The sequence below is a fragment of the Melopsittacus undulatus genome, assembly GCF_012275295.1.
Source record: "Melopsittacus undulatus isolate bMelUnd1 chromosome 28 unlocalized genomic scaffold, bMelUnd1.mat.Z SUPER_28_unloc_1, whole genome shotgun sequence".
Classification (NCBI taxonomy): Eukaryota; Metazoa; Chordata; class Aves; order Psittaciformes; family Psittaculidae; genus Melopsittacus; species Melopsittacus undulatus.
Genome location: NW_022993939.1, coordinates 118,378 through 142,957, shown reverse-complemented (window position 1 = coordinate 142,957; position 24,580 = coordinate 118,378). Strand labels below are relative to the sequence as shown.

General features: G+C 61.2%; 5 protein-coding genes and 3 long non-coding RNA genes across 15 annotated transcripts; 6 read left to right on the top strand and 2 right to left on the bottom strand.

Annotated features, from left to right (window-relative positions):
* Positions 1-1,034: 1,034 nt before the first annotated feature.
* LOC101876857 (class II histocompatibility antigen, M alpha chain) lies at positions 1,035-3,223 on the top strand. The gene is made up of 4 exons (XM_031052654.2): positions 1,035-1,730; positions 1,823-2,077; positions 2,631-2,912; positions 2,998-3,223. Exons 1-4 carry the CDS (start codon positions 1,505-1,507, stop codon positions 3,129-3,131), a joined length of 897 nt encoding a protein of 298 aa, XP_030908514.2. The 5' UTR covers positions 1,035-1,504; the 3' UTR covers positions 3,132-3,223.
* A 763-nt stretch (positions 3,224-3,986) lies between these two features.
* On the top strand, positions 3,987-6,264 carry LOC117438128 (HLA class II histocompatibility antigen, DM beta chain-like). Its single transcript, XM_034073590.1, has 6 exons — positions 3,987-4,078; positions 4,669-4,941; positions 5,442-5,723; positions 5,805-5,924; positions 6,012-6,047; positions 6,126-6,264. The coding sequence occupies exons 1-6, from the start codon at positions 4,033-4,035 to the stop codon at positions 6,134-6,136; spliced, it is 768 nt and encodes a 255-aa protein (XP_033929481.1). The 5' UTR covers positions 3,987-4,032; the 3' UTR covers positions 6,137-6,264.
* Positions 6,265-6,754: 490 nt separating this feature from the next.
* RPS5 (ribosomal protein S5) lies at positions 6,755-9,569 on the top strand. Its single transcript, XM_034073593.1, has 6 exons — positions 6,755-6,858; positions 8,097-8,202; positions 8,299-8,508; positions 8,586-8,714; positions 9,242-9,340; positions 9,440-9,569. The coding sequence occupies exons 2-6, from the start codon at positions 8,098-8,100 to the stop codon at positions 9,506-9,508; spliced, it is 612 nt and encodes a 203-aa protein (XP_033929484.1). The 5' UTR covers positions 6,755-6,858; position 8,097; the 3' UTR covers positions 9,509-9,569.
* A 1,375-nt stretch (positions 9,570-10,944) lies between these two features.
* NELFE (negative elongation factor complex member E) lies at positions 10,945-13,660 on the top strand. The gene is made up of 10 exons (XM_034073584.1): positions 10,945-11,101; positions 11,518-11,590; positions 11,812-11,957; positions 12,028-12,102; positions 12,186-12,220; positions 12,305-12,453; positions 12,535-12,679; positions 13,191-13,245; positions 13,334-13,436; positions 13,558-13,660. The coding sequence occupies exons 1-10, from the start codon at positions 11,027-11,029 to the stop codon at positions 13,638-13,640; spliced, it is 939 nt and encodes a 312-aa protein (XP_033929475.1). The 5' UTR covers positions 10,945-11,026; the 3' UTR covers positions 13,641-13,660.
* A 96-nt stretch (positions 13,661-13,756) lies between these two features.
* LOC101881445 (uncharacterized) lies at positions 13,757-19,435 on the bottom strand. Its single transcript, XR_004550645.1, has 7 exons — positions 19,331-19,435; positions 18,972-19,074; positions 17,576-17,805; positions 15,448-17,324; positions 14,710-14,967; positions 14,139-14,263; positions 13,757-14,053 (listed from the first exon to the last, which is right to left on the bottom strand). It is a non-coding gene; the product is annotated as an uncharacterized lncRNA (long non-coding RNA).
* LOC101876022 (class I histocompatibility antigen, F10 alpha chain-like) lies at positions 14,570-17,390 on the top strand. Of its 5 annotated transcripts, none has more exons than XM_034073581.1 (8): positions 14,574-14,986; positions 15,086-15,349; positions 15,462-15,737; positions 16,338-16,613; positions 16,690-16,788; positions 16,859-16,919; positions 17,047-17,079; positions 17,228-17,390. In XM_034073581.1, exons 1-8 carry the CDS (start codon positions 14,926-14,928, stop codon positions 17,259-17,261), a joined length of 1,104 nt encoding a protein of 367 aa, XP_033929472.1. In that variant the 5' UTR covers positions 14,574-14,925; the 3' UTR covers positions 17,262-17,390. The 5 variants fall into 5 exon arrangements, with proteins under 5 accessions (XP_033929471.1, XP_033929470.1, XP_033929469.1 ...); XM_034073582.1 differs by having other exon boundaries at positions 14,576-14,986; positions 16,887-16,919; positions 17,228-17,381; XM_034073579.1 differs by having other exon boundaries at positions 14,572-14,986; positions 16,887-17,079.
* A 100-nt stretch (positions 19,436-19,535) lies between the features above and the next one.
* Positions 19,536-20,503, top strand: LOC117438135 (uncharacterized). Its single transcript, XR_004550650.1, has 3 exons — positions 19,536-19,645; positions 19,772-19,847; positions 20,209-20,503. It is a non-coding gene; the product is annotated as an uncharacterized lncRNA (long non-coding RNA).
* A 200-nt stretch (positions 20,504-20,703) lies between these two features.
* Positions 20,704-24,264, bottom strand: LOC117438134 (uncharacterized). 4 transcript variants are annotated; one of them, XR_004550648.1, is made up of 4 exons: positions 24,240-24,264; positions 23,729-23,964; positions 21,229-23,480; positions 20,704-21,132 (listed from the first exon to the last, which is right to left on the bottom strand). It is a non-coding gene; the product is annotated as an uncharacterized lncRNA (long non-coding RNA). The 4 variants fall into 4 exon arrangements; XR_004550646.1 differs by having other exon boundaries at positions 21,229-23,477; XR_004550649.1 differs by having other exon boundaries at positions 20,704-21,125; positions 21,229-23,477.
* Positions 24,265-24,580: the final 316 nt, after the last annotated feature.

The window sequence follows — 24,580 nt, the reverse complement described above, 5'->3', positions numbered from 1 at the left end:
CCTCCCGGCCCTCAGCAATGGGGTAACCCCCCCGGACACGGCTCTGCCGCGGCCGCCGGCGCCGGGAACGGGCCTGATCCGCGGTGAGGCCCAGCCCCACGGCTCCTTCCTCTCCCCCCCCCCAGCCCCACCGTGAGGGGCCCACGGCGGCGCCGGGACCCCCTCAGGCGCTCGGGGGCAGCCCCGAACCCCTCCGCCCTATGGGGCAGCGCCGCTTTCCCCCCTCTGTCTCCCTCCGCAGCCTCGCAGGACGCGGCCGGTCCCTGCCCCCCCCTCCCCCTCCCCACCCCCCCCCGGCCGTGACACAGCACTTGGGGCCCTGCCCGCCGCCCCCGCGCGAACACCCAAACATGGCGCTTTTCGCCCCAAAACCACCGCCTCCGACGTCACCGCCGCGCTCGCCGCCCATTGGCCCGCTGCGATGACGCCGGGGGGCAGGACCACCCCCCCGTACCCCCCAATCCCTAATGAAGGGGGGGGGGTGAGGTTTTCCCCCCCCCATCACTCACCTGAGCCGTCCCCTCCACGGTCTCGTGCCCCCTCCGGCCCCTCCTCATCCCCCCCCCCCAAAAAACCCCTTTTTGGGGCAAAACCAGCACGTTGGGAAGCCCCAAAACCCCCATCCTGGGGCAAGAAAAGGGAGCCGCGCGCGACGTCACCCGCGCCCCGATTGGCTCCCCGCCGTCACGTGGCGCCCCCGCGGCTCCCACGGCCCCATTCATTACCCCCCTCTCATTCACCCCGTGGGGGCCCTGGCGGCTCCGCAGGGTCCTAACGCCGGCCCTGCGGGAGGTGATGGGGCACAACACACACACCCCCATAGAGACAGCGACCATACGGGGGGGGTACTCATGAGGGTCCCAGGCAATGGGGCACCCATGGGGGGGTTGTATGGGGCGGGGGGGTCAGGTATGATGGGAACACCCATAAAAGCGGGGGGAAAGGGGGTGTGCGGCTCCAGTGCACGCTGCTATGGGGGTGCAGTGAGTGCAGTGGGTGCTGCTATGGGGGTGCAGTGAGTGCAGTGGGTGCTGCTATGGGGTGCGAGGAGGTGTGGGGGGTGCAGTGCACGCTGATAAAGGGGTGCAGAGCAGGCTGCTGTGGGGTACAAGAGGATGCAGTGGGTGCAGTGCACACTACTATAAGGGTGCAGGGCTAAGGGGTGCCAAGGGATGCAGTGATGCTGCTATGGGGTACAAGGGGATGCAGTGCTGTTGTTATGGGGGTGCAGTGCACGCTGATAAGGGGGTGCAGAGCAGACTGCTATGGGGTACAAAAAGATGCAGTGCTGCTGTTATGGGGTGCAGTGCACGCTGATAACGGGGTGCAGTTCACGCTGCTATGGGGTACAAGGGGTGCAGTTGATGCTGCTATAGGGGTGCAGTGAGTGCAGCGGATGCAGCAGGGCGTTGCAGCAAGCGCTTTGCCCCCATTAGCACCAACGCTGGGTGTGGGGCTGGGGGGTCATAGGGCAGCGGTGCCCCCTAATTAACAGCGCTTGTTAATGAAGCCCGAGGGGGTCCCCGCTGTCCCCAGCGCTGTCACAGCACAGGAGCGGCCCCGAGGGCTCTTCTCCCCGGTGACAAGTGACGCAAGCACAGCCCCGGCCGCCTATTGGTGGAGGGGCCGGCACCCGGTAGCACCGCGGGGTCCCATAGCGATGGGTGCTGAGGCCGTGCTGGTGGCCGCAGTGTGGCTCTGGGTGGCCCTGGGGGCTGCGGGCACCGATGGTGAGAGGTCCGGGGGGGGTTAATGCAAGGGGGTCCCCTCCTTGTGGGGTCCCCTCCTTGTCCCCATCCCTGTCCCCTTCTTGTCCCTGCAGAGCCCCAGGTCCTGTCCGAGGTCCTCTTCTGCCAACCGGATGAGCCCTCGCTGGAGCTGGCAGTGACCCTGGGCACGGACCAGCTCTTCTGGTTCAACTTCTCGGGCTCATCCTGGATCCAGCTCAGTCCAGAGCTGCCACCGGAGCCGCCGGAGCTGGAGCCACCGGAGCTGGTCCTGAAGGATGCGGAGTTCTGCCAGCGCCTGCTTGTCTTCCTCACCAACATCACCAGTGGGCAACTGGCTCAGGCCAGGGGTACGGGCGGCATCGTGGTCATGGTGGTCGTGGTGGTCGTGGTGATCACCGTGGTCATTACGGTTGTGATAGGTTATTGTGGTCATGGTGGTTATTATGGTTAGGATAGGTTGTTGTGGTCATTGCGTTCATGGTGGGTACCATGGTCATGGTAATCATCATGGATGCTATGGTTGAAATAAGTTATTATGGTTATTGTGGTCATGGTGGTATTGTGATAGTGGTAGTTGGTGTGGGGATGGTGTCGTCATCATGGTCGTGGTGGTTGTGGTGGTTGGTATGGGCATGGTGTGGTCATGGTGGTTGTTATAGTTATGATATGTCACCATGGTCATTGTGGTCATTATGGTCATTGCGGTTGACATGGCCATGGTGGTCATTGTGCACCCCTTGAGGGGACACTGATTTTATCCCCGTTGCTTCTGGGGGCTGATTTTGGGCTGTAAAAGGGCCAATTTGGGACATTTCACAGGGAGGCTTTAGAGACGTGGGACGAGGTTGCCTTGAGGTGACCCCAAAGCTCCAACCCAACCCCCCTTTGTCCCCATCCCAGGGATCCCGGTGGCCAAACTCTTCCCATCTCAACCCTTGGCCTTGGGCAAGCCCAACACCTTGGTGTGCCTGGTGGAGAACATCTCCCCCCCTGCAGTGAACATCACCTGGAGGGCGGACGACGTCCCCGTCACCAACGGCATCACCCACAGCGGCTACACCGCGACGGATGGTGTCACCTTCACCCGCTTCTCCTACCTCCGGGTCACCCCCAGCGCTGGCACCACCTACAGCTGCACCGTCACCAGCCCCGGCCTCAACAGCTCCACCATAGCCTATTGGGGTGAGCACAGTGACAACAATGGGGACACACACACATTGGGGACAACCGCGGTTGTTCCTATCCCATTGTTGTCCCCCCATTGTAGTGGCGCAGGAGACAGAGGACACCGAGACGTTGTGGATGGCGCTGTGCGGTGCTGCCATGGCCTTGGGCACGGCCTTGGCGCTGATGGGCATTGCCATGCTGGTGGCAGCGTGGCGGAGCAGGAGGGGAGGGTGACAGCCGTCACCTTGTGCCATGGACACAACCCCCTTTGGTGGCGGTGGTGGCTCCGGTTGTCTCCATTCAGCATTAAACCCCTTTTGTCTATGGCTGTGTTATCTGCTCTGAGGGGGCTTCTCTGATGGCTGATATGGGGTTGAGCTACACCCACCCCATCCCCTCCCCCCCAAAGATGAGGTTCCTCAGCACCGTGCTTCAGTTTCCCCATTGTGGGATGCTGGGATTTGGCCACGGTGGTGGCTTCTCCAATGGCTGATATGAGGGTTCAGCCCCCTACAGAGTCACCCCCAGTGTCCCCACAGCTCCCGGGTGCAGGGATGCGGCACCCACCTCATTTAGGGGTGGCCCAGGTTCATCTATTGGTGTCTGATGGGTCCCATCCTGCTCCTGGTCCTCAGCCTTGGCCTTGGCCTGGTTCTGCTCTTGGTCCTGGTCCTGGTTCCGATGTGGGTCCTGGTCCCCAGCCTGGATCCAGTCCTTGTCCTGGTCTTGGTCCTGGTTCTGGTCCCAGTTCTGGTCCTGGTCCCAGTTCTGGATCCAGTCCTTGTCCTGGTCTTGGTCCTGGTTCTGGTCCCAGTTCTGGTCCTAGTCCCTGGTCCTGGATCTGCTCCTGGTCCGGATCCTCCTCCTGGTCCCAGTCCCGATCCCAGTCCCATTCCCCATCCCCATCCCGCTCCCTCCTTGTCCCCCCATGTCCATCACCCCCCATGGCTAACGCGATGTCCCGACGGTGGCTGCCGCCAGCATCGTCTGCCCTGGCAACTGATGACGCGCACCCAACACGGGCTCTCATTGGCTGTCCCACGCATGGGTCACTCCCCTTGCCCAGTGACCCACGGATGTGGGGCAGGGCCCCGGGGTGGGGGGGGGAGCAGGAGGCCCCCAGCAGGACCCAGAGATGTTGCTGCTGCTGCTGGGGCTGGTGCTGGGGGGCCAGGGGGCAGGTAGGGGCTGGAAGAGGGGGATTTGGGGGTGAATGGGGGGGGGGGGGGCCAGGCCTATGGGACATTGGGGATGGTTTGGGGGGGCCCAGCCCTATGGGACATTGGGAATGGTTTGGGGGGGCCCAGCCCTATGGGACATTGGGGACGGTCTTGGGGGGCTCAGCCCTGGGGGTCCCCAAGTGATGATTTCGGGGGCTGGAGGGGTTGGGATTGATGGGAATGGGGATGGATATAGGGATGGGGATGGATGGAGGTGCATTGGGACGCATGGAGGTGCATTGGGGTGCATGGATGGAGGTGCATTGGGATGGGTGGAGGGATGGGGACAAATGGGGGTGCATTGGGACGAATGGAGGTGCATTGGGATGCATGGATGCAGGTGCATTGGGACACATGGAGGTGCATTGGGATGCATGGATGCAGGTGCATTGGGACACATGGAGGTGCATTAGGATGCATGGATGCAGGTGCATTGGGATGCATGGAGGTGCATTGGGATGCATGGATGCAGGTGCATTGGGATGCATGGATGCAGGGGGGGGCTGCAGGCAGAGCTCACCCCCAGAGCTTCCCCCATGTCCCCTCCGCAGCCGCCTTCGTGGTGCAGCTCTGGGGCTCCTGCGCCCTGGCTCCCAACGGCTCCGTCCCCAGCTTCACACTGGGCTTCAATGGGGCCCCACTGGTGTGCTCCGAGCCCGGCAGCTCCGGCCAGGCCGTGTCCTGCACCGTGGGGATGCTCCAGAACCTCGCTGAGTACGTGGCCCAGGGACTGAGCATGGATCCGGCCTGGAGGAAGAGGATGGAGCAGAGGGAGCAGGCCTGCAGGCGCCTGCTGCCCCACAGCATCAGCGGGCTGGGCAGCGGTGGGTGCAGGGGGGGAAACGGGGGGGCAATGGGGGTGGGCAATGGAGATGGTCAGTGGGGATGGTCAATGAGGACATTGAAAGGGGATGGTCAATGGGGACGTTCAATGGGGGTGGTCAGTGGGGGTGGTCAGTGGGGACATTGAATGGGGATGGTCAATGGGGACAATGAATGAGGATGGGCAATGGGGGTGGTCAATGGGGACAGTCTATGGGGATGTCAATGGGGATGTCAATGGGGAAGGTCAATGGGGACATTGAAAGGGGATGGTCAATGTGGATGGTCAATGGGGATTGTCAAGAGGGACATTGAATGGGGATGGTCAATGGGGACAATGAATGAGGATGGGCAATGGGGGTGATCAATGGGGACAGTCTATGGGGATGTCAATGGGGATGGTCAATGGGGACGGTCAATGGGGCATTAAAAGGGGATGGTCAATGGAGGTGGTCAATTGTTGTGGTCAATGGAGCCAGTCAATGCCCTCCCTTCCCCGCAGCCCCCCCCCAGGTCCTCATCACCTCCTCATCCTCGGGGGACCCCTTGGTCCCCCTGCTCCTCACCTGCCACGTGTGGGGCTTCTACCCCCCGGACGTCACCGTCCTGTGGCTGCACAATGGGGACCTGGTGACCCCCGATGAGGACCCCCCCCCCATTGTCCCCAATGGGGACCTCACCTACCAGACCCAGCTCAGGCTCCTGGCAGCCCCGGCCCATGGGGACACCTTCACCTGCTCCGTGCAGCACCCGAGCCTGGACCAACCCCTCTTGGTGGACTGGGGTGAGTCTGGGGGGGGTGTTTCCTTGTCACCCCATTGTGGGGGTGACATCAGCTCACGGTGTTGTGTGTGTGTGTGTCCAGGTCATGGGTTGTCCCCTGTGCTGCTGGTGAAGGTGGTAGCGGCCACCATGGTGATGCTGTTGGGGATCGGGGTCTTTGCCATTGGGCTCCATCGCTACCGGGCACCAGCACCGGCACTGGGTGAGGCCATGGGGACAGGGACAGTGCTTTGGGGGTGACACGGACCCTCCTCTCACACCCCCCCCCCCCCATTCACCCCCTTTGCAGGTTACACCCCCCTGGACGGTGACACCTACCCCACAGGTAAGGCCAAGTCCCCCCCATGTCCCCATAGACCCCCCCCTGTTCTGCTGCCCCCCCATGTGTGTGTCCCCATTGCAGGCAGCATCTGAGGACCCCCCCACACTCCTCCCAGTGGTGACATCCGGATGGTCCCCCCCCCCCGGCGGTACCATTCACCCCCGGGGGGGGACACGGACACACACACACGGTGCTGGTGACAATAAAGATGCTCCATGGCCTTGTGGTGGTGGTGACAATGGGGCTCGGCACCGGGATGTGGGGCGGGGGGGGCACGGGGGGTCCCCTATGTCCCCCTATGGTGTCGTCCGTCCCCCCCCCCGTCTCCGTTTGATTTCTCCCATCCCACGGATCTGCCTGGCACCCGATGACGTAAGCCGCAATTCGAGATCTGATTGGTGGACGCGGGACGGCCTCGCCAATCACGGGCCGCAGAGGGGCCGGAGCAGGGTTTGGGGTCTCTGTGGTTCCCCCCCGGCCCCGAACGCCACCGTCCCCCCTTTGAGCCCCCTTTGAGCCCCCTTTGAGCCCCCTTTGTGCCCCCTTTGAGCCCCCTTTGTGCCCCCTTTGTGCCCCTTTGTGCCCCCTCTGCCCCCAATGGCCTCTCCCTGTGCCCCACAGGCCCCATTTGGGCACTCACCCTCAACAAACATGGCGGCAAGGCTTCACTGTCTCACTGCGCATGCTTAAAGTCCTGAGGAGGGGAGCTCTTCTGCTTTGCGCATGCGTGACCGGAAGTGAGCCCTTGGATAAGAGGCAGGGAAACCCCTTCTGCGGCCTTTCAGTAGGCCCGAGCCGCCGCCGGAGCTGCCATGTGAGGGGAAATGGGGTTTCTATGGGGCTCTATGGGGTGTCTATGGGGCTGAGGGGGGGACATGGGGCTCTATGGGGTGTCTATGGGGCTGAGGGGGGGGAAATGGGGCTCTATGGGGTGTCTATGGGGCTGAGGGGGGGGAAATGGGGCTCTATGGGGTGTCTATGGGGCTGAGGGGGGGACATGGGGCTCTATGGGGTGTCTATGGGGCTGAGGGAGGGGAATGGGGCTCTATGGGGTGTCTATGGGGCTGAGGGGGGGACATGGGGCTCTATGGAGTGTCTATGGGGCTGAGGGAGGGGAATGGGGCTCTATGGGGTGTCTATGGGGCTGAGGGGGGGACATGGGGCTCTATGGGGTGTCTATGGGGCTGAGGGAGGGGAATGGGGCTCTATGGGGTGTCTATGGGGCTGAGGGGGGGACATGGGGCTCTATGGGGTGTCTATGGGGCTGAGGGGGGGACATGGGGCTCTATGGGGTGTCTATGGGGCTGAGGGAGGGGAATGGGGCTCTATGGGGTGTCTATGGGGCTGAGGGGGGGACATGGGGCTCTATGGAGTGTCTATGGGGCTGAGGGGGGGGAAATGGGGCTCTATGGAGTGTCTATGGGGCTGAGGGGGGGGGAATGGGGCTCTATGGGGTGTCTATGGGGCTGAGGGGGGGGAATGGGGCTCTATGGGGTGTCTATGGGGCTGAGGGGGGGGAATGGGGCTCTATGGGGTGTCTATGGGGCTGAGGGGGGAGAATGGGGCTCTATGGGGTGTCTATGGGGCTGAGGGGGGGGGAATGGGGCTCTATGGGGTGTCTATGGGGCTGAGGGGGGGAAATGGGGCTCTATGGGGTGTCCATGGGGTTGAGTAGGGGAAGTGGGTGTCTGTGGGGCTGGGGGGGTGGGAAATGGGGCTCTATGGGATGTCCATAGGGCTGAGGGGGGGAAATGGGGCTCTATGGGGTGTCTCTGGAGCTGGGGGGGGGGAGGAATGCGGCTCTGTAGGGTATCTATGGGGCTGAGGGGAGGACATGGGAGGCTATGCGGTGTCTATGGGGCTATAAGCTGGGAATTGAGGGGCTCATCCCTGTCCTGGGGGGACCCATTCCCTATCCTATTCATCCCACCTCCATGCCCCTCATTGGCACTTCCTTTCCCCTCATTGATGGGATTTGCTCCTCCCCCCCCATCTTTGGGGTCTGAGGCTGCACCCCCTAACCCCCCCTCCCTTTCCCATCCACATTCCCAGCATGTCCGACTGGGAGACAGCTCCAGCCGTGACCGAGACCCCAGACATCAAACTCTTTGGGAAGTGGAGCACGGATGACGTCCAGATCAACGACATCTCCTTACAGGTACCAGCGAGGGGGGGTCCCAACCCTTCCCATGGCATTCCCACTGTTGGGAATCCCTTTGCACTTCGATCCCCTTCCCTTTCTTTCCCTCTATAGGATTACATTGCTGTCAAGGAGAAGTATGCCAAGTACTTACCCCACAGCGCCGGGCGCTACGCGGCCAAGCGCTTCCGCAAAGCCCAGTGTCCCATTGTGGAGCGGCTCACCAACTCCATGATGATGCACGGCAGGAATAACGGGAAGAAGCTCATGACCGTGCGCATCGTCAAGCACGCCTTCGAGATCATCCACCTGCTCACCGGAGAGGTGCCCATGGGGTTCCCATATCCCCTTTCCATCCCCATATCCCCTCTTGTGCTGATCCCCCCTTTATCCCATTGCAGAACCCGCTGCAGGTCCTGGTCAATGCCATCATCAATTCTGGCCCTCGGGAAGACTCGACCCGGATTGGCCGTGCGGGCACAGTCCGGAGGCAGGCTGTGGATGTGTCCCCCCTGCGCCGTGTCAATCAGGTACCCTATGGATGCCCCCCCTTTGTGTCCCCTTCTCCATCCCTAATTCCCAGCTTTTCCATTAGGCCATTTGGATTCCTGAGTCCCAACATCTCCTTTTCCATCCCTAATTCTCATCTTTTCCTTTAGGCCATTTGGATTCCTGAGTCCCAACATCCCCTTTTCCATCCCTAATTCCCGTCTTTTCCCTTAGGCCATTTGGATTCCTGAGTCCCAACATCCCCTTTTCCATCCCTAATTCCCGTCTTTTCCATTAGGCAATTTGGCTCCCCACCCCTTGCATCCCAACATTCCCTTTTCCATCCCTAATTCTCCTCTTTTCCTTTGGGCCATTTGGCTCCCTGCATCCCAACATCCCCACATGCCCTTTCCATCCCTAATTCCCACCTTTTCCTTTAGGGAATGTTGCTCCATGCACCCCCACATCCCCTTTTCCATCCCTAATTCCCACCTTTTCCTTTAGGGAATGTCACTCTATGCATCCCAACATCCCCTTTTCCATCCCTAATTCCCACCTTTCCCATTAGGCCATTTGGCTGCTGTGCACCGGCGCCCGGGAAGCCGCGTTCCGCAACATCAAGACCATTGCAGAGTGCTTGGCGGATGAGCTCATCAATGCTGCCAAGGTGAGGAGGATGGGATGCAGGGATCACCGTTGTCACATTCCCATTGGGAATGGGGATGTATGGACCCCCCCATCTCCAACCTTGATCCCTTCCTTCCAGGGCTCTTCCAACTCTTATGCCATCAAGAAGAAGGATGAGCTGGAGCGTGTGGCCAAATCCAACCGTTAGGAGCCATCCCTGGCACTTCCCTCCTAATAAACAGCTTCTGCCTTTGGGTGTCCTTGGAAAAGAGCCTCGAAAACCTGGATTGAGGGATGGGATAATGGGAATGGGCTTTAAAGGGGGAGTGGAGATGGGATCAAAGGAAGATTCCTCCCTCTGCTGGGATGGGGTGAATGGGGGGAAAGGTTGGGATGCTCCACTGGGAGCGGTCCCTATGCCAATGGGCCTTTAATTGTAAACTAAGGTGGGATTCAATGGAATTACCCAAAACTACCTTGAATTGCCCCCCAAAATAGCACAAATCAGCCCAGTTTGACCCAAAACGGCCCTAAAAAGGACCTGAATGCCCTGCGAAGGGGTTTAGTGGGTAGTGTAGTGGTATTTGGGGGTGGTTTTGAGTGATTTAAGGTTATTTTAGTATGTTTTGGGGTATTTCAGTGTGTTTTGGAGGTATTTTGGTGGTATTTCGGTGTATTTCTATGGAATTTTGGGGGTATTTTAATGTTTGGGGGTATTTCAGTGTATTTTGGGGTGGGTTTGTGGGATTTTGGGGGTATTTCATTATATTTTGGGGTGTTTAGGGGGCAATTTATGCCCTCCCACCGGTTCACGGATGTGCCCTGCACGCTGACACCATGCCCCGGAACCACTCTTCCCCTGCCCTCGCTGCAGGGCGGAAGTACCGGGAGGCCGGACCGGAAGTACCCGGGGCATCCTGGCGGAGGCGTTTGCGCGTTCCCCGCGCTTTCACTTTCTCTCCGCCAATCAGCGTGCAGCCCGGCCCACGCCCAGCCAATCGGCGGCCGTCGCTAGGCAGGTTATGCAAATGAGAGGGAAGTGGCGCGGTGCGCTGTAGGAAGGCGTGGACTCCATCCGTGCTGCCGCCTGGGCCTGTCGGTACCCCCGGTCCTACCGGTACCCCCCGATCCTACCGGTACCCCCCGATCCTACCGGTACCCCCGTTCTACCGGTACCCCCGATCCTACCGGTACCCCCGATCCTACCGGTACCCCCCGATCCTACCTGTACCCCCGATCCTACCGGTACCCCCGGTCCTACCGGTACCCCCCGATCCTACCTGTACCCCCGGTCCTACCGGTACCCCCCGTTCTACCGGTACCCCCCGGTCCTACCGGTACCCCCCGATCCTACCGGTACCCCCGGTCCTACCGGTACCCCCGGTCCTACCGGTACCCCCGGTCCTACCGGTACCCCCCGATCCTACCGTTACCCCCGATCCTACCGGTACCCCCCGATCCTACCGGTACCCCCGGTCCTACCGGTACCCCCCGATCCTACCGGTACCCCCATTTCTACCTGTACCCCCCGTTCTACGGTACCCCCGGTTCCACCGGTACCCCCGGTCCTACCGGTACCCCCGATCCTACCTGTACCCCCCGGTCCTACCGGTACCCCCCCGGTCCTACCGGTACCCCCCGATCCTACCGGTACCCCCCGGTCCTACCGGTACCCCCCGTTCTACCTGTACCCCCGGTCCTACCCGTACCCCCGGGTCCCCCCGCGATGCTGGCGCTGCCCCCGGGGCTCACGGAGGAGGAGGAGGCGCTGCAGAAGCGGTTCGCGAAGCTGAGGAAGAAGGTGGGGGGTTATGGGGGGCTATAGGGCGGCTATAGGGGGGCTATGGGGTCTTATTGGGGGTTATGAGGGGTGATAAAGGGTCTATGGAGACCCAAGGGGGGGTTATGGGGTCTTATTGGGTGTTATGGGGGCGTCTATGGAGGGTGTGGGGTCTTATTAAGGGCTACGGGGGGGGCTGGAGGGGTTAATGGAGGGCTATGGGGGTGTCTGTGGGGTCTGGGGAGCCTCTATGCATCCCTATGTGTCTCTATAGGGTCTCCATCGGGTTTGGAGGGGTCTCTGTGGGGTCTTTATAGGGTATTAGGGGCCTCTATGGGGTTCGGGGGGTCTCTATGGGGTCTCTGGGGTTTGGGGGGTCTCTATGGGGTCTCTGGGTGCTGGGGTGCCCCTGACCCCCCTGTTCCCCCCTCCAACAGAAGAAGGCGCTGTTGGCACTGAAGAAGCAGCAGAATGCGGCCGGACCCAGCGGGCAGGGGGGGATCAAACGATGTGAGATGGGGGGGGTGCATTTGGGCTCATTTTGGGGCCCTATGGAGCTCAAGGGGCTGCTTTACCCCCCCCCCCCCCCAAACCTGTTTATTTGGGGGTTCTTAGGGGTGGATTTGGGGGCTCCCAAGGGGGATTTTGGTGTTCAATGGGGTGGGGGGGGTTGGGGTGTCCCACACTTGGGGGTCCCCATAGGGGTCTGTGTGTGTGTGACCCCCCCATAGCCCTATCGGATCAGCCCCCCCTGGACACAGCCATGGCCACGGAGCAGGCAAAGCTGCTGGTGAAGTCGGGGGCCATCAGCGCCATCAAAGCCGAGACCAAGAACTCGGGGTTCAAACGGTCCCGGACCCTCGAGGGCAAACTCAAGGTGGGGACCCCCCCCCCCAAGGGACCCCAAACCCCATTGCGGGGGCCTCATTACCTTGGGTACCCCATAGGACCCCGAGAAGGGCCCGATCCCGACCTTCCAGCCCTTCCAACGCAGCATCTCGGCTGATGATGACACCCAGGAGGTACCTGGGGGGGGGGGGTTTGGGTGCTGGGGGGGGTCCCCCACATCATGGGGGTCCCCCCATCACCGTGTCCCCCCCTTTAGTCACGTCGACCACAGAGGAAGTCGCTCTATGAGAGGTAAATGGTGCCCCTCCAATAAGTTGGGGTCTCCCCCTCCCATTGATGTTGGACCCCCCCATTCATTGGGGTCCCATCCCCCAGCTTTGTGAGTGCCAGTGAGAGGCTGCGGGACTCCGAGGGGGGGTCGAGCTCCAGGGGGGACCCCCCCGAGCGGGGGGAGCGGCGCCTGGATTGGGAGCAGGACCCAGAGCCAGAGGAGCGGAGCCGGGATCGGGATGGACCATTCCGAAGTACGGGGGGGGTGTGAAGGGGGGGGTGTCCCAAGGGGGGTGTTTTTGGGGGTCCCTCACCCCATTTCCCCCCCCCCCCAGGGTCGGACTCGTTCCCTGAGCGCCGCCCCCCCCGGAAGGGGAACACTTTGTACGTGCATGGGGTGGAGCTGAGCCCGGAGCTGCTGCGTGGAGCGTTCAGCCCCTTCGGAGCCATCATTGACCTGGCCATGGACACCCCCAGGAAGTGGGCGGGGCCTGGGGGGGCGTGGCTTGTGATGAATGGGTGGGGGGGCCCATTGATAAAAGAGGCTATGGGAAAGGGGAGGGGCCAAGCTTCAACCCCATTGGCTATAAGTGAGTTGTCTCCCTTTAAGGAGCGGGGCTAAAGGAAAGGGGCGGGGCCAAGCTTCAACCCCATGGGCTGTGAGGTGTTTCCCTTTAAGGGGCGGGGCTAAAGGAAAGGGGCGGGGCCAAGCTTCAACCCCATTGGCTATGAGTTGTTTCCCTTTAAGGGGCGGGGCTAAAGGAAAGGGGAGGGGCCAAGCATCAACCCCATTGGCTATGAATTGTCTCCCTTCAAGGGGGCGGGGCTAAAGGGAAGGGGCGGGGTCAAGCGTCAACCCCATTGGCTATAAGTGAGTTGCCTCCCTTCAAGGGGGCGGGGCTAAAGGGAGTGGGAGGGGCTAAGAGGGCGGGGCTGGTTGTGTGGGCGTGGTCAAAGAGGGCGTGTCCTGATGTAACCCCTCCCTCCCCAGCTGCGCCTTTGTCACCTATGAGAAGATGGAGTCAGCGGACCAGGCCATTGCCGAGGTGGGGGGGGGGGATTTGGGGCCCGTGGGGGTGTGTGGGGCTCCCTATGGGGGGTTTTGGGGGGCTGACCCCCCCTTACCCCTTCCAGTTGAATGGGGCCGTGGTCCAGGATGTGCAGCTCAAAGTCAGCATTGCCCGGAAGCAGCCACTGCTGGATGCAGCCACTGGGAAGTCATTGTGGGGGTCCCTGGGTGAGTGTTGGGGGGCTCTGGAGGGTCCTATGGGGCCTACGGACCCCATAACCCCCCCATGGGGTGACAATGGGGTCCTCGCTTTGCCCCTGACCCCCATTTCTTCTTGTTCCCCCCATAGCGGTGAAGAACAGCGCAAAGGGCTCCCACAGGGACAAGCGCACACAGATTGTCTACAATGAAGACCTATTTGGGGGGCAATAAATGACCCCCTCCCACTTCAATGGTGCTTCTTTGGGGGGTACCAATCTCATGGGGGGGGATCCCCTTAAGCCTTTTGGGGGGGCATCAATGGGAGTAATGGTGGAACATCACCAGGCCCAGGTATTCACGGCTTTATTGCCAATCACTGCCCCCCATTGCTGGGGGCATCCGGATGCTCCCGGTGTCCCCATCCCATAGCAGGGAACCACATCCGTGTCCTCACCATTCCCCATTGCTGGGGGCATCCGGATGCTCCCGGTGTCCCCATCCCATAGCAGGGCCCCAGCTCCATGTCCTCACTGCCCCACGGCCGGGCCCAGCCTCACGGTGCGGTTGACCCTGGCCAGGAGCCGGGGGCAGTGGGTGATGAGCAGCAGCGTCTTGGTGACCCCCATCTGCACCCAGCACCATGGCTGTGGGACAGCAGCACCCTCAGCACCCGCTATGGGGCCGGGACCTCCCATCATCATCCTCACCCCCCCATCAGCCCCACATCACCTCCAGCTCCTCGCTGCCCTCCCGGGGCACCCCCGATGGCTCCAGACGCCTCCTGTCGCTGCTGCGTCCCGACCAACGGCGCTGCACGATCGTGGCCGGGCTGATGGGGGCCTCGGTGCTCGGGACTGGGAGGGCAGGAGCCATTGGGGAGGGTGGGAGATGTGGGGGGTGAGGGGCAGATTCCCATGTCCCATCTCCCCTTATCTCCTATGCCCATATCCCTATATCCCCATGACCTTCCTGTCCCATATCCACATGTCGTATATCCCAATATCTCCATCTCCCCATGTCTTATGTCTCTATATCCCCATGACCCTCATGTTCCATATCCCTATCTCCCCATGTCCTAAGTCCCTATATCCCCATGACCCTCATGTTCCATATCCCTATCTCCCCATGTCTTATGTCCCTATATCCCCAAGACCCTCCTGTCCCATATCCACATGTCCCTATATCCCAATATCTCCATCTCCCCATGTCCTATGTCCCTATATCCCCATGACCCTCATGTCCCATATCCCTATCTCCCCATGTCCTATATCCCCATGTCCCCACGATGCCTTTTCCTTACCAGGGATCTTATCACACCCAGAATTGGGGTTTCCCAGGAAAGTTCGTTTCCGTTTCGCAAGCTCGACAAGTGGGATCTGCCAGCAACCGGTGACGTCACGAGCAGTCCTGGTTTCTCATTGGTGGGTGGCTCGGGGCAGAGCCAATAGCGGAGCAGGAGGCTGCTGCTGGTGCCCAAGCTCTGGGCTCTGGGCTCAGTGCTCAGCGGAGGAGCGCGATGGGGCCAGGCTCTGCCGTGGGGCTCCTGCTGCTCTGCGGCCTCGGAGGGGGGGCGAGAGGTGAGCACGGGCACAGGGACCCCCTGTACCCCCCTATCAGTCCCATCCCCATCACCCTGCTCTGGACCCCAGGTCACCCTCACCCCTGTGTCCCTGCAGTGCTCCATTCCCTGCAGTACTTGTTTGTCACCGTGTCAGACCCCAGCCCGGGGATTCCCCGGTTCCAGGCAATGGGATATATGGACGGGAACCTCTTTGTGCACTACAACAGTGACAGCAAGCGATGTCAGCCCCGGACACAGTGGATTGAGGACAATGTGGGTCAGGAATACTGGGATAGAGTGACTGAGATTGCACAGACAATCCAGCAGTTGTCCTACGATGGCCTCAACACTCTGCGGGATCGCTACAACCAGAGCGGGAGTGAGTGTGGGGCAGGGATGGCACTTCATGGGGCTGGCATGGGGCTGGAGGGGGCTCTGTGGGGCTGGGATGGGCTGTGTGGGGCAGTCCCATCTCACCAGTGTTGGTGCAGGGGCTCATACACTGCAGTACATGTCTGGCTGTGACCTCCTGGACGATGGGAGCACCAAGGGGTACACTCAGGTCGGCTATGATGGGAAGGACTTCATCACCTTCGACATGGACAACATGACGTTCATCCCGGCGGTTCCAGAGGCAGAGGCCACCAAGAGGAAGTGGGAACAGGATGAGAGCATAGCTGAGACCTTGAAGAACTACCTGGAGAACATCTGTGGGGAGAGGCTGAAGAAATACGTGCGCTATGGGCAGCTGGAGCTGGAGAGGAGAGGTGAGGGTGAGATGGGGACATGGGGGCCACAGAATGGGTTGGGTTGGAAAGGACCTTGAGAGCCTCCAGTTCCAACCCCTCACATTAAACCAAGGCACCAAAGGCATCGTCCAACCTGGCCTCGAACACCTCCCTGGGCAACCCATTCCAGTGCCTCAGTCAAGAACTTCCTCCTCAGACCCAACCTAACCTTCCAATGCTTCAGTTTGCACCCGTTACCCCTTGTCCCATCACTGCAGGCCCTAATGAAGAGTCCATCCCCACCATCCCAAACCCCCTTCACACACTATGAGGTCTCCACGCAGCTTCTCTTCTCCAGGCTGAACAGCCCCAACGTTCCCAGCCTATCTCCATACAGGAGCTGCTCCAGTCCCTGCTCATCCTCTTGTCTCCTCTGGGCTTGTCCCAACCATCCCATGCCCTGTTCATGCTGAGGACCCAGCACCGCACGCACAGCTCCCAGTGAGCTCTGCCCAGAGCAGAGGGGCAGGATCAGCCCTCACCCTGCTGCTCACGCTCCTTTGGATGCAGCCCAGGACACGCTCCCTTTGGGGGCTGTGGGCGCCTGCTCTGATCCCTCCCCATCCATCCCATTCCCAGTGTCCCCCACGGTGCGAGTGTCAGGGAAGGAGCAGGAGGACGGGATCCTGACCTTGACCTGCCGCGCTCACGGCTTCTACCCGCGGCCCATCGTGCTCAGCTGGCTCAAGGACGGCGAGGTGCGGGACCAGGACACCCAATGGGGCGGCCTCGCCCCCAACAGCGACGGCACCTACTACACGTGGGCCTCCATCGAGGCCCACCCCGGCGACAAGGACAGGTTCCGGTGCCGGGTGGAACACGCCAGCCTCCTCCAACCCGGCCTCTATGCTCTGGGTGAGCCCTGGGGGGGCCGCGCACGGTGGGGGGGGTTCCCCCTTGCCAGCTCCTCATCCTCCTGCTCTTCCTGCAGAGCCGCACTCTGACCTGCTCAGCATCCTGCTGGCGGTGGCTGCCGTGGTGCTCGTGGCCATCACCATCATCGGGGTGCTCCTCTGGAAGCTCAGAGCGGGTAAGGCCCCGCATGCAGGGAGGGAGGCAGGGCAGGAGCTGCTGAATGGGAGCCCTGACCAGCCCCATAGGGCTGCTGATGGCTCTGCCTCTCTGCAGGGAAGAACAGGGATGGCAACAGCGCGACCCCAGGTGAGCACCGGGGGCACATCCAGCACCGTGCTGGTCCCGTGCCTCCGGCTTCCCAATCCTCAGCCCCCATAGGAGGAACAGATGGAAAAGGAGGGGTCTTGGCTGCTCACGGCTCTTTCTCTTGCAGGCATGGCCATGGGCTCTGCCAGCTCAGCACCAGGTACGAGCTGGCACCAGGGGGTACGGATGGGGTGGCCCCAGCTCCTGCATGGAGCCTCCATGGGATGCAGGGGGATACCGAGCCCCCCCCCAGGGCTCTGTGGGCACAGGGAGGTAGCCCTGGGTGTCTCTTCCTCTCCTCCCTGCAGAGCTTCCTACTTAACTCCTGCATGGGCTGGATGAGCTGCAACCGGAGGCTTCTTCTTGCTGCTGCCCCTCTTCTTTGTGCTGCTGCTTCACCGAGTGCTGCTGGGAATGAGCAGGGATTGAACCTGGAGCTTCTCCTGCCCCATAAATGCTGATCCCTCTGGCTGATGTGTGCCCAGGACCCTGCCGAGCGCGACACCAGTGATTCCATCCCTGCTCCCGATGGCCTCCAGAGCCTTCCCGGTGCAGTAGGGCCCAGCCACCTCCCCTGCATGGCCACGGATGGCTGATGCTCAGCACCACCAGCCCCAAGCCCACCCTGACCCCCCCCCAGCCCCTCCATCACTCACCCAACACGGCCAACGCCAGGGCCACGCAGGCAGCACCCAACAGGCACCACTGGACCCACACCAAGGCCAAGAGCTGTGGCACAGCCACCCGGTCACCAGCACCGCATCCAGGAGCAGCAGCAGCGACCAGGCTGTGGCCAGGGCGGGCGGCAGAGCCATGGTGGGGAACCAGTATGGACCAGTGCGCTCCCAGTACAGATGACTCAGTCCCAGTCTGGAGCCTCAGCACGCTGTGGGCACAAATGGGGTGAGCAACGGTCAGGATCAGTGCTCCCAGTACAGCCCCAGCACCCTGCAGCACTCACCAGTCCACACCAGTGCTCCCAGTAGAACCCCAGCACCCTGCAGCACTCACCAGTCCACACCAGTGCTCCCAGTACAGCCCCGGCACCCTGCAGCACTCACCAGTCCACACCAGTGCTCCCAGTACAGCCCCAGCACCCTGCGGCACTCACCAGTCCACACCAGTGCTCCCAGTACAGCCCCAGCACCCTGCGGCACTCACCAGTCCACACCAGTACCCTCTCGTTTGCTTTCACTTTCGAGGCCCCGCCCCCTTCCCTTTCTCCTCCAATCACCTCCCTCCTCCCCGGAAGCTCCGCCCCCTGTTGGCCCCACCCTGCTCCAGCTCCATCTGCCTAGCAACCGATGACGCCGCCTCCCTGACCAATCACAGCCGCCTGCGCTCGCTGTGTGTGCTGCTGTGGGGCTGAGGCCTGCATGGAGCCATCCCAGTGGATCCCAGTGAATCCCAGTTGATCCCAGTGGATCCCAGTGGATCCCAGTTGATCCCAGTGCATCCCAGTGCATGGCACATCAATGCTGTGGAGACAGAGAGGAGATGGAGCTGGAACAAGTGTGTGTGAGGGGCAGATGGGGCTCGTGGGGGTGTTTAGCATGGAGAAGGGCAGGAAGGTGACACCAGGTCAGCCCCTTGGATTCCATGGTGGATGGATACCCACCTCCACCTTCAAGGTCCTCCTCCTTTTAGCTGGGCTTGGGCTTTAGGCTGAGAATAAGCTGCTAACACAGGCATGGTTTTAGTTAATTCAGCTGTTAAGTGCTTAGCATCAACTATTAATTACTTCAGGACTCTTAGTCTCATGCTGTGCCAAGGGAAAAGGGCTGGGGATGGGTTGAATGGAGAAGGTTTGGATGCCCCATCCCTGGATAAGGGATCATGGGGCTTGGAGGAAGCTGCTCCAGTGGAGGGCTGGGAATGGATCCTTCCCATCCCAAACCATTCCGTGATTCCCTATCATTGCCAACCCTTTTGCCTTTACCTTGCCCTCAGCGTTTGTACCACGATAACCCCAGATCGGAGCGGCAAAATGGGCACAAATCGGCCAAAATACGGCAAGAGAGAACATTTTGCACCAAATCCATGGGGAATTACCTCTGGATTCGCTGCGGTGAATGGATTCGCTTGCGGTAATGGTTGCATTTGTAGCCTGAGGCAACCCCAGAGCCGCTGCCCCCTCACAGGGTCTCTGTGTAACCTGCGGCTCTCAAAGGGGGGAATTGTGAGGTAAAATATGGAGGTTTACATTAAACCCAATGTTAACTGTAACAAATGTGCTCTTTGACGGCGGCAGACCCCCATTAACACCTCACAAAAGACCCCACACCGGGACCCCACATCGGGACCCCACACCGGGACCCCACACCGGGACCCCCCCAACGCCATAAGGAACGTCCCCCATCCCTCCCTCCCACCCCACCGGCTCCACACCGAACCCCTTCCGCCCGTTGTACCTCGGAGGCGGCTCCAAGCGCCGGCCCAGCCCCTTTCCCCGCCCCGGAGCCGCCTCAGCCCCACAGCCCCAACATGGAGGCGGCGGCTCAAGATGGCGCCGGAGCCCTCCCTCCTTCTTCTCCTTCCCCTCCCTCCTTCCCGCCCTTTCCGCGGCTCAGCCAATGAGAGCGGAGGATCTCCCGTGACGTCACCGGTTGCCGGGTAGATTAGGGAGGACGCTAGCGGCGCCTGAGGCGGCCATCACCGCGCCTCAGGCCGGGTCCCCGCCGCCATGTTCTTCACGTGTGGCCCCAACGAGGCCATGGTGGTGTCGGGTGAGCCGCGATCCCCCCCCCCATCATCATCATCATCATCATCATCATCATCATCATCATCATCCTCATCCATCCCCCCCTTCCCCTGGCCGCTTGGATCCGTCCATGACAGCTCTGTCCCCTCAGGCTTCTGCCGCAGCCCCCCCGTCATGGTGGCCGGGGGCAGGGTGCTGGTGGTGCCGTGCCTGCAGCAGATCCAAAGGTGAGGGGGGGGGGGGGTATCCATAGGGATGGATACAGGGAATGGGGGGGGGGGGGTATCCATAGGGATGGATACAGGGAATGGGGGGGGGGGGGTATCCATAGGGATGGATACAGGGAATGGGGGGGGGTATCCATAGGGATGGATACAGGGAATGGGGGGGGGGGTATCCATAGGGATGGATACAGGGAATGGGGGGGGGGTATCCATAGGGATGGATACAGGGAATGGGGGGGGGGTATCCATAGGGATGGATACAGGGAATGGGGGGGGTATTGAAACAAAGAGGCACAAAATGTAATCAGTTCTAAAGTACTGATAAGTTTGGCTTTGTAATGAACAGTAACCGCTTTGCCTGAAGGCAGTTTCAGGTCCTTGTCTGCTCAGTACAAGAGGTGTGACAAGAACAGAATGGAAACCGACCAGGGGGTGGGTAGCACCTGGGACTAGCTGATGGGCAGGATGGCAGCAGTTAAACCTATTGGTAAGTACAAGAACAGGATGATGCTATGTCTGTAATGTTAATTAACTGGGAACCACCATCATATTCTGTATGAATGTGGGAAACTGTCTGGAAATGATGTAATGTTCCCAGTGACCATATAAGGATGACCTGTAGAGCAATACGGGACACACGTTAGGAGGAGCTCTCCCCCATGTCTGTCGGCGCCGCAATAAAGAATAGCTGCTTGTCAGCTTGAAACTGTTGGCGAGTTTGTACCTGGAGTTGTCTCCGAATCACTCCCCATGACTTATGTCCCTATATCCCCATGACCCTCATGTTCCATATCCCTATCTCCCCATGTCTTATGTCCCTATATCCCCATGACCCTCATGTCCCATATCCCTATCTCCCCATGTCCTAAGTCCCTATATCCCCATGACCCTCATGTTCCATATCCCTATCTCCCCATGTCTTATGTCCCTATATCCCCATGACCCTCATGTCCCATATCCTTATCTCCCCATGTCCCTATATCCGCACATCCCCATGTCCCCACGATGCCTTTTCCTTACCAGGGATCTTAACTCCAGTTATCACACCCAGAATTGGGGTTTCCCAGCAAAGTTCGTTTCCGTTTCGCAACCTCGACAAGTGGGATCTGCCAGCAACCGGTGACGTCACGAGCAGTCCTGGTTTCTCATTGGTGGGTGGCTCGGGGCAGAGCCAATAGCGGAGCAGGAGGGTGCTGCTGGTGCCCAAGCTCTGGGCTCTGGGCTCAGTGCTCAGCGGAGGAGCGCGATGGGGCCAGGCTCTGCCGTGGGGCTCCTGCTGCTCTGCGGCCTCGGAGGGGGGGCGAGAGGTGAGCACGGGCACAGGGACCCCCTGTACCCCCCTATCAGTCCCATCCCCATCACCCTGCTCTGGACCCCAGGTCACCCTCACCCCTGTGTCCCTGCAGTGCTCCATTCCCTGCGGTTCTTGTTTGTCGCCGTGTCAGACCCCAGCCCAGGGGTTCCCCGGTTCCAGGAGATGGGATATGTGGATGGGAACCTGTTTATGAGCTACAACAGTGACAGCAAGCGATGTCAGCCCCGGACACACTGGATTGAGGCCAATGTGGGTCAAAAATACTGGGATAGAGTGACTGAGGTTGCACAGACAATCCAGCAGATGTCCTACGATGGCCTCAACACTCTGCGGGATCGGTACAACCAGAGCGGGGGTGAGTGTGGGGCAGGGATGTTGCTTCATGGGGCTGGAGGGGCTCTGTGGGGCTGGGATGGGCTGTGTGGGGCAGTCCCATCTCACCGGTGTTGGTGCAGGGGCTCACACACTGCAGACCATGTCTGGCTGTGACCTCCTGGACGATGGGAGCACCAAGGGGTACACTCAGATTGCCTATGATGGGAAGGACATCATTGCCTTCAACATGGACACCATGACGTTCATCCCGGCGGTTCCAGAGGCAGAGGCCACCAAGAGGGAGTGGGAACAGGATGGGAGTGTAGCTGAGCACTTAAAGAACTATCTGGAGAACAGCTGTGGGGAGGAGCTGAAGGAATACGTGAGCTATGGGCAGCTGGAGCTGGAGAGGAGAGGTGAGGGTGAGATGGGGACATGGGGGCCACAGAATGGGTTGGGTTGGAAAGGACCTTGAGAGCCTCCAGTTCCAACCCCTCACATTAAACCAAGGCACCAAAGGCATCGTCCAACCTGGCCTCGAACACCTCCCTGGGCAACCCATTCCAGTGCCTCAGTCAAGAACTTCCTCCTCAGACCCAACCTAACCTTCCAATGCTTCAGTTTGCACCCGTTACCCCTTGTCCCATCACTGCAGGCCCTAATGAAGAGTCCATCCCCACCATCCCAAACCCCCTTCACACACTATGAGGTCTCCACGCAGCTTCTCTTCTCCAGGCTGAACAGCCCCAACGTTCCCAGCCTATCTCCATACAGGAGCTGCTCCAGTCCCTGCTCATCCTCTTGTCTCCTCTGGGCTTGTCCCAACCATCCCATGCCCTGTTCATGCTGAGGACCCAGCACCGCACGCACAGCTCCCAGTGAGCTCTGCCCAGAGCAGAGGGGCAGGATCAGCCCTCACCCTGCTGCTCACGCTCCTTTGGATGCAGCCCAGGACACGCTCCCTTTGGGGGCTGTGGGCGCCTGCTCTGATCCCTCCCCATCCATCCCATTCCCAGTGTCCCCCACGGTGCGAGTGTCAGGGAAGGAGCAGGAGGACGGGATCCTGACCTTGACCTGCCGCGCTCACGGCTTCTACCCGCGGCCCATCGTGCTCAGCTGGCTCAAGGACGGCGAGGTGCGGGACCAGGACACCCAATGGGGCGGCCTCGCCCCCAACAGCGACGGCACCTACTACACGTGGGCCTCCATCGAGGCCCACCCCGGCGACAAGGACAGGTTCCGGTGCCGGGTGGAACACGCCAGCCTCCTCCAACCCGGCCTCTATGCTCTGGGTGAGCCCTGGGGGGGCCGCGCACGGTGGGGGGGGTTCCCCCTTGCCAGCTCCTCATCCTCCTGCTCTTCCTGCAGAGCCGCACTCTGACCTGCTCAGCATCCTGCTGCCGGTGGCTGCCGTGGTGCTCGTGGCCATCACCATCATCGGGGTGCTCCTCTGGAAGCTCAGAGCGGGTAAGGCCCCGCATGCAGGGAGGGAGGCAGGGCAGGAGCTGCTGAATGGGAGCCCTGACCAGCCCCATAGGGCTGCTGATGGCTCTGCCTCTCTGCAGGGAAGAACAGGGATGGCAACAGCGCGACCCCAGGTGAGCACCGGGGGCACATCCAGCACCGTGCTGGTCCCGTGCCTCCGGCTTCCCAATCCTCAGCCCCCATAGGAGGAACAGATGGAAAAGGAGGGGTCTTGGCTGCTCACGGCTCTTTCTCTTGCAGGCATGGCCATGGGCTCTGCCAGCTCAGCACCAGGTACGAGCTGGCACCAGGGGGTACGGATGGGGTGGCCCCAGCTCCTGCATGGAGCCTCCATGGGATGCAGGGGGATACCGAGCCCCCCCCCAGAGCTCTGTGGGCACAGGGAGGTAGCCCTGGGTGTCTCTTCCTCTCCTCCCTGCAGAGCTTCCTACTTAACTCCTGCATGGGCTGGATGAGCTGCAACCGGAGGCTTCTTCTTGCTGCTGCCCCTCTTCTTTGTGCTGCTGCTTCACCGAGTGCTGCTGGGAATGAGCAGGGATTGAACCTGGAGCTTCTCCTGCCCCATAAATGCTGATCCCTCTGTCTGATGTGTGCCCAGGACCCTGCCGAGCGCGACACCAGTGATTCCATCCCTGCTCCCGATGGCCTCCAGAGCCTTCCCGGTGCAGTAGGGCCCAGCCACCTCCCCTGCATGGCCACGGATGGCTGATGCTCAGCACCACCAGCCCCAAGCCCACCCTGACCCCCCCCCAGCCCCTCCATCACTCACCCAACACGGCCAACGCCAGGGCCACGCAGGCAGCACCCAACAGGCACCACTGGACCCACACCAAGGCCAAGAGCTGTGGCACAGCCACCCGGTCACCAGCACCGCATCCAGGAGCAGCAGCAGCAGCAGCGACCAGGCTGTGGCCAGGGCGGGCGGCAGAGCCATGGTGGGGAACCAGTATGGACCAGTGCGCTCCCAGTACGGATGACTCAGTCCCAGTCTGGAGCCTCAGCACGCTGTGGGCACAAATGTGGTGAGCACCGGTCAGGACCAGTGCTCCCAGTACAGCCCCGGCACCCTGCGGCACTCACCAGTCCACACCAGTGCTCCCAGTACAGCCCCAGCACCCTGCGGCACTCACCAGTCCACACCAGTGCTCCCAGTACAGCCCCAGCACCCTGCAGCACTCACCAGTCCACACCAGTGCTCCCAGTACAGCCCCAGCACCCTGCGGCACTCACCAGTACACACCAGTGCTCCCAGTACAGCCCCAGCACCCTGCAGCACTCACCAGTCCACACCAGTGCTCCCAGTACAGCCCCAGCACCCTGCGGCACTCACCAGTACACACCAGTGCTCCCAGTACAGCCCCAGCACCCTGCAGCACTCACCAATCCACACCAGTACTCCCAGTACAGCCCCAGCACCCTGCGGCACTCACCAATCCACACCAGTGCTCCCAGTACAGCCCCAGCACCCTGCAGCACTCACCAATCCACACCAGTACCGTCTTGTTTGCTTTCACTTTCGAGGCCCCGCCCCCTTCCCTTTCTCCTCCAATCACCTCCCTCCTCCCCGGAAGCTCCGCCCCCTGTTGGCCCCACCCTGCTCCAGCTCCATCTGCCTAGCAAC

What these genes read in the sequence shown, in the direction of transcription:
- NELFE (XM_034073584.1), top strand. Translation starts at nt 11,027, where the DNA reads ATGCTGGCGCTGCCCCCGGGGCTCACGGAGGAGGAGGAGGCGCTGCAG. An exon ending in GCAGGGGGGGATCAAACGAT is followed by an intron (nt 11,591 to 11,811) that starts GTGAGATGGGGG and finishes ACCCCCCCATAG; the next exon opens with CCCTATCGGATCAGCCCCCC. An exon ending in CGGACCAGGCCATTGCCGAG is followed by an intron (nt 13,246 to 13,333) that starts GTGGGGGGGGGG and finishes TACCCCTTCCAG; the next exon opens with TTGAATGGGGCCGTGGTCCA.
- LOC117438128 (XM_034073590.1), top strand. Translation starts at nt 4,033, where the DNA reads ATGTTGCTGCTGCTGCTGGGGCTGGTGCTGGGGGGCCAGGGGGCAG. An exon ending in GCTGGGGGGCCAGGGGGCAG is followed by an intron (nt 4,079 to 4,668) that starts GTAGGGGCTGGA and finishes TCCCCTCCGCAG; the next exon opens with CCGCCTTCGTGGTGCAGCTC. An exon ending in GGCACCAGCACCGGCACTGG is followed by an intron (nt 5,925 to 6,011) that starts GTGAGGCCATGG and finishes CCCCCTTTGCAG; the next exon opens with GTTACACCCCCCTGGACGGT.
- RPS5 (XM_034073593.1), top strand. Translation starts at nt 8,098, where the DNA reads ATGTCCGACTGGGAGACAGCTCCAGCCGTGACCGAGACCCCAGACATC. An exon ending in CCCTGCGCCGTGTCAATCAG is followed by an intron (nt 8,715 to 9,241) that starts GTACCCTATGGA and finishes CTTTCCCATTAG; the next exon opens with GCCATTTGGCTGCTGTGCAC. An exon ending in AGCTCATCAATGCTGCCAAG is followed by an intron (nt 9,341 to 9,439) that starts GTGAGGAGGATG and finishes CCTTCCTTCCAG; the next exon opens with GGCTCTTCCAACTCTTATGC.
- LOC101876022 (XM_034073578.1), top strand. Translation starts at nt 14,926, where the DNA reads ATGGGGCCAGGCTCTGCCGTGGGGCTCCTGCTGCTCTGCGGCCTCGGA. An exon ending in ACCCGGCCTCTATGCTCTGG is followed by an intron (nt 16,614 to 16,689) that starts GTGAGCCCTGGG and finishes CTCTTCCTGCAG; the next exon opens with AGCCGCACTCTGACCTGCTC. An exon ending in CTCTGCCAGCTCAGCACCAG is followed by an intron (nt 17,080 to 17,227) that starts GTACGAGCTGGC and finishes TCCTCCCTGCAG; the next exon opens with AGCTTCCTACTTAACTCCTG.
- LOC101876857 (XM_031052654.2), top strand. Translation starts at nt 1,505, where the DNA reads ATGAAGCCCGAGGGGGTCCCCGCTGTCCCCAGCGCTGTCACAGCACAG. An exon ending in GGGGGCTGCGGGCACCGATG is followed by an intron (nt 1,731 to 1,822) that starts GTGAGAGGTCCG and finishes TTGTCCCTGCAG; the next exon opens with AGCCCCAGGTCCTGTCCGAG. An exon ending in CTCCACCATAGCCTATTGGG is followed by an intron (nt 2,913 to 2,997) that starts GTGAGCACAGTG and finishes CCCCCATTGTAG; the next exon opens with TGGCGCAGGAGACAGAGGAC.